At 47.9% G+C, this 3,531-nt stretch overlaps 1 protein-coding gene and 1 long non-coding RNA gene across 3 annotated transcripts in view; both read left to right on the top strand.

Annotated features, from left to right (window-relative positions):
• Positions 1–1,225: 1,225 nt before the first annotated feature.
• Positions 1,226–3,531, top strand: part of LOC106529380 (dpy-19 like 4) — a gene marked incomplete at its 5' end in the record, with an annotated part of 7,133 nt that continues 4,827 nt past the window's right edge. The window contains 8 exon segments of the mRNA XM_014024791.1: positions 1,226–1,285; positions 1,359–1,481; positions 1,776–1,900; positions 2,022–2,112; positions 2,374–2,495; positions 2,579–2,724; positions 2,800–2,923; positions 3,042–3,176. Of these exon segments, the coding sequence (XP_013880245.1) occupies positions 1,838–1,900; positions 2,022–2,112; positions 2,374–2,495; positions 2,579–2,724; positions 2,800–2,923; positions 3,042–3,176 (681 nt within the window).
• Positions 3,185–3,531, top strand: part of LOC106529383 (uncharacterized) — a 2,373-nt gene continuing 2,026 nt past the window's right edge. For both annotated transcript variants that reach the window (XR_001311631.1, XR_001311632.1), the window contains exon 1: positions 3,185–3,514. This is a non-coding gene — a long non-coding RNA (uncharacterized LOC106529383). The remainder of the gene's footprint in view (positions 3,515–3,531) is intronic.

Below are 3,531 nucleotides of genomic sequence, written 5' to 3'. Positions count from 1 at the left end.
GGTTAACATGTCTTTAGATGTTAACACAAACAGCCGAAGTGTTTGTTTACCTACACAAACAGCTGAAGTGTGTTTGTTTACCTACACAAACAGCCGGTGTGTTTGTTTACCTACACAAACAGCTGAAGTGTGTTTGTTTACCTACACAAACAGCTGGTGTGTTTGTTTACCTACACAAACAGCTGAAGTGTGTTTGTTTACCTACACAAACAGCTGAAGTGTGTTTGTTTACCTACAGACTAAAGCAGGTGACTCATGTTTCTGAGTGCTTTGTTTACACTGAGCGCAGACCTGTAAACTCTTTCAATGTTTGATTTAATTGAGTTTAAACATTAACTGAAATGAAATAAAATGTTTTCAGGTTCTGAAGCAGAAGTCTCATCATCAGAACAATGAAACATTTTTACAGATCTTTATAATCCAGTCTGGATCTGATGAGTCCAGCTGGTCTAAATAAACTCGGTTTGTTCTGCAGCAGAACAGATGTTTCCAGCTGTGATTTAAATGTTAATTTTCTCAGGCATGACTCGACAGTCCTTACAGCACTGCCTCACAGTTAGCAACACACCATGTTAGCCGCGGCTAACTCAGCTAGCATCGCGTGACTCTCACCTGCAGATTCCACCAGTGGGTTCCCACGAAGTTAGAATAATGTCCGAGCTGCAGAGAGATGACTTCTCTACAAACTCCGCTCATCGTGACCGAGTCAGCGAGTGAAAACAGCTGAAAGCTGCGCAGCTACACACATGTTGACGCTTTCTGGACGGGACGGCAGTGAACGCACCACAGGAGGCAACGGACACTTCTTATTGGCTGGAAGAGGCAGTAAGATAAAAGATTATTGGCTGAATGAAAGCTGCTCTCTATTGGCTGAAAATGATCCGGGGTTCCCCCTCTCGGTGGGCGGTGCCAGCAGAGGGAGAACTTCCGGACCGGAGCTGCAGCTGAAAGGCTTCAAACGGAGCTGTTTCTGTTGTAATAAACAGATTCAAACATGTTTATTATCCGCTGTTTGAAACAGGAAGTGAGTTTTAGATAAAAAATTAGACCGGAATTTCCAGCGGGAGTTTGTTTTAGTTAAAAATCAGACCGGAAGTTTCCAGAGGGAGTNAATTAACATAAACACCCAGTGAAAAAACAGTAAGAAAAAACACCAAGATAGTGGTTAAATACTCACTTTTACTCTCGCTCTTCTTCTGCTCTCCATACACCCTCCTCTCACAAGAAGAAGAAGAAGAAGAAGATGATGATGATGATGAGCTGCGGGATGGACCGGAAACCAAACGTGAGTAAAGCTGCAGAGTTCAGGATCATCCAGGTGTTTCCAGGTGTTCACCTGACTTGTGTCACCTGAGCAGCTGAGGAGGAAGAGGAGGAGAGGAAGGAGTCCGGAGCTGGAGGAGGTGATGAAGATAAAGATGGTCACCTGAAGGAGGAAGAGTCCAGCAGAGTCCAGTCCTCCAAACACAGACCTGCTGCAGGTGGACATTATTTATTTACCTTAGTCCTGACCCCAAACCCTGGATCAGGTCCTGATCCAGTCCTGACGGAGTCTCAGAGGGGACAAGATTATCCTGTCAGAGAGCAGTAAAAACAGAAACACGTTAACTTTGTGTTTTACTGACTTTATTTAAGAAGGTTTGATTCATCAGATCAGGTTTTTTTCAGCAGTGAAATATAAAAACTAAATATTTAAACTTTTAAACTTTAAGTTTCTAATCAGTCATTTACCAAAAACTGATGAAATTAAAGTCGGCTTCCTGTTTGTTCCTCAGCTGGGTTCCTGCAGGTTCTGGTCCGGAGCTTCTTTGGCTTCCTGGCAGCAGTGGTTTGTGGGATGCTTTACGCTGCGTACCTGTCGGCGCATCACGACAGGAAGTTCTGGTTTTCAACCAGACAGGTGGGTCACAGTCCTGTTTCCTGTTGTCTTCACCTCCTGCAGCTTTACAACAAACAATAACAAGGCCCGCGGGCCAGAACCGGCCCACACAGGATTTTAAACGTCTCTGTCTTTGTCTCAGGATCTGGAGCGAGAACTGTCCTTCCAGGGAGGGAGTGGCTTTTATTATCATTTCTACAAGCAGATGTTAGCGGCTCCGTCCTTTCAGACAGGTGGGCTTCAGCTCTCTGCTCGCCGTGGTAGATAATGCTGAGTCATTGTTTAAAATGCAGAGTCATAACTAAAAAGGCTAAGTTGTCATTAAATCAGACTCATCGTTTAAAATACGGAGTCAGTAAAACGATGAATCATTGTTTAAAACACTGAGTCRTTATTTAAAATTGAGTCATCRTTTAAAATGCTGAGTCATCRTTTAAAATGCTGAGTCATCGTTTAAAACGCTGAGTCATCATCTAACAGCGTTCTCATTCCAGGGTTCTCTGACCTGCTGGTGGACAACCGTACGGTTTCAGGAGAGACGATGAACTCGGTGCAGCGCTTGTTTCTGTATCCGGAGCTTCTCACCAGCTTCATCTACAGAGTGACGGGCTGCCAGGTGGTTCTGGTTCTGATCCAGTGTCATTGTTCTGAAATGATCCAAACAGTTTTCTGGAAGGTTCTGGTCTTGTGTTGGGTCAGGACTATGTGGAACCCGTCTACTTCTACATCGGGTCGGTTCTGGGCCTGCAGGCGTTCTACGTCACGGCTCTGTTCGTGTGCAGCTGGATGATGAGTGGATCCTGGGTGTCGGGGATGCTGGCCGTGTCCTGGTACCTGATCAACAGGTGAGCAGGAGTCCATCAGAACCGCCTGTCYGACGACCCGTCCTGAGGTCCAAAAGAGTTCTGTTTGTTCCACAGACAGGACGCCACCAGAGTGGACCAGGCGGTTCCGCTGCGGCTCAACTGGGCCCTGCCCTTTTTCTCCTGTCAGGTGGCGGCTCTGACCGGGTTCCTGAGCAACAGCCTGGGTTCTGCTGCTGAGGTCCGTTTCTCTTCAAACATCTTTCCTCCTCGGGTCAGAACCTTTCCAGGAGGGTCCACAGAGTCCTGATCCACTTCCTGTTCCTGTCTGTAACGGTACCGGTTCTGTTTGTGTGCAGATGTTCTGCTACATGACCATGAGCATCAGCACCTTCAGCTTCCTGCTCCTCTGGGAACACGCCCACTACGTGCTCTTCATCCAGGCGGTCTGCCTGGTCCTGCTGGACTCTGTGGACCTGGTACCTCAACGCAAGGTAGCTGACCATGACCAGGTGACCCTGTGACCAGGTGATCCTGTGACCAGGTGACCCTGTGACCAAGTGATCCTGTGACCAGGTGACCCTGTGACCAGGTGATCCTGTGACCAGGTGACCCTGTGACCAGGTGACCCTGTGACCAGATGATCCTGTGACCAGGTGACCAGGTGATCCTGTGACCAGGTGACCAGGTGATCCTGTGACCAGGTGACCCTGTGACCAGGTGATCCTGTGACCAGGTGACCAGGTGATCCTGTGACCAGGTGATCCTGTGACCAGGTGACCAGGTGATCCTGTGACCAGGTGATCCTGTGACCAGGTGACCAGGTGATCCTGTGACCAGGTGATCCTG

The sequence above is a fragment of the Austrofundulus limnaeus genome, unplaced genomic scaffold (assembly GCF_001266775.1).
Source record: "Austrofundulus limnaeus strain Quisiro unplaced genomic scaffold, Austrofundulus_limnaeus-1.0 Scaffold440, whole genome shotgun sequence".
NCBI classification, from domain to species: Eukaryota; Metazoa; Chordata; class Actinopteri; order Cyprinodontiformes; family Rivulidae; genus Austrofundulus; species Austrofundulus limnaeus.
Note: the sequence above shows the minus strand (reverse complement) of the source record. Positions and strands in the feature narration are given on the sequence as shown.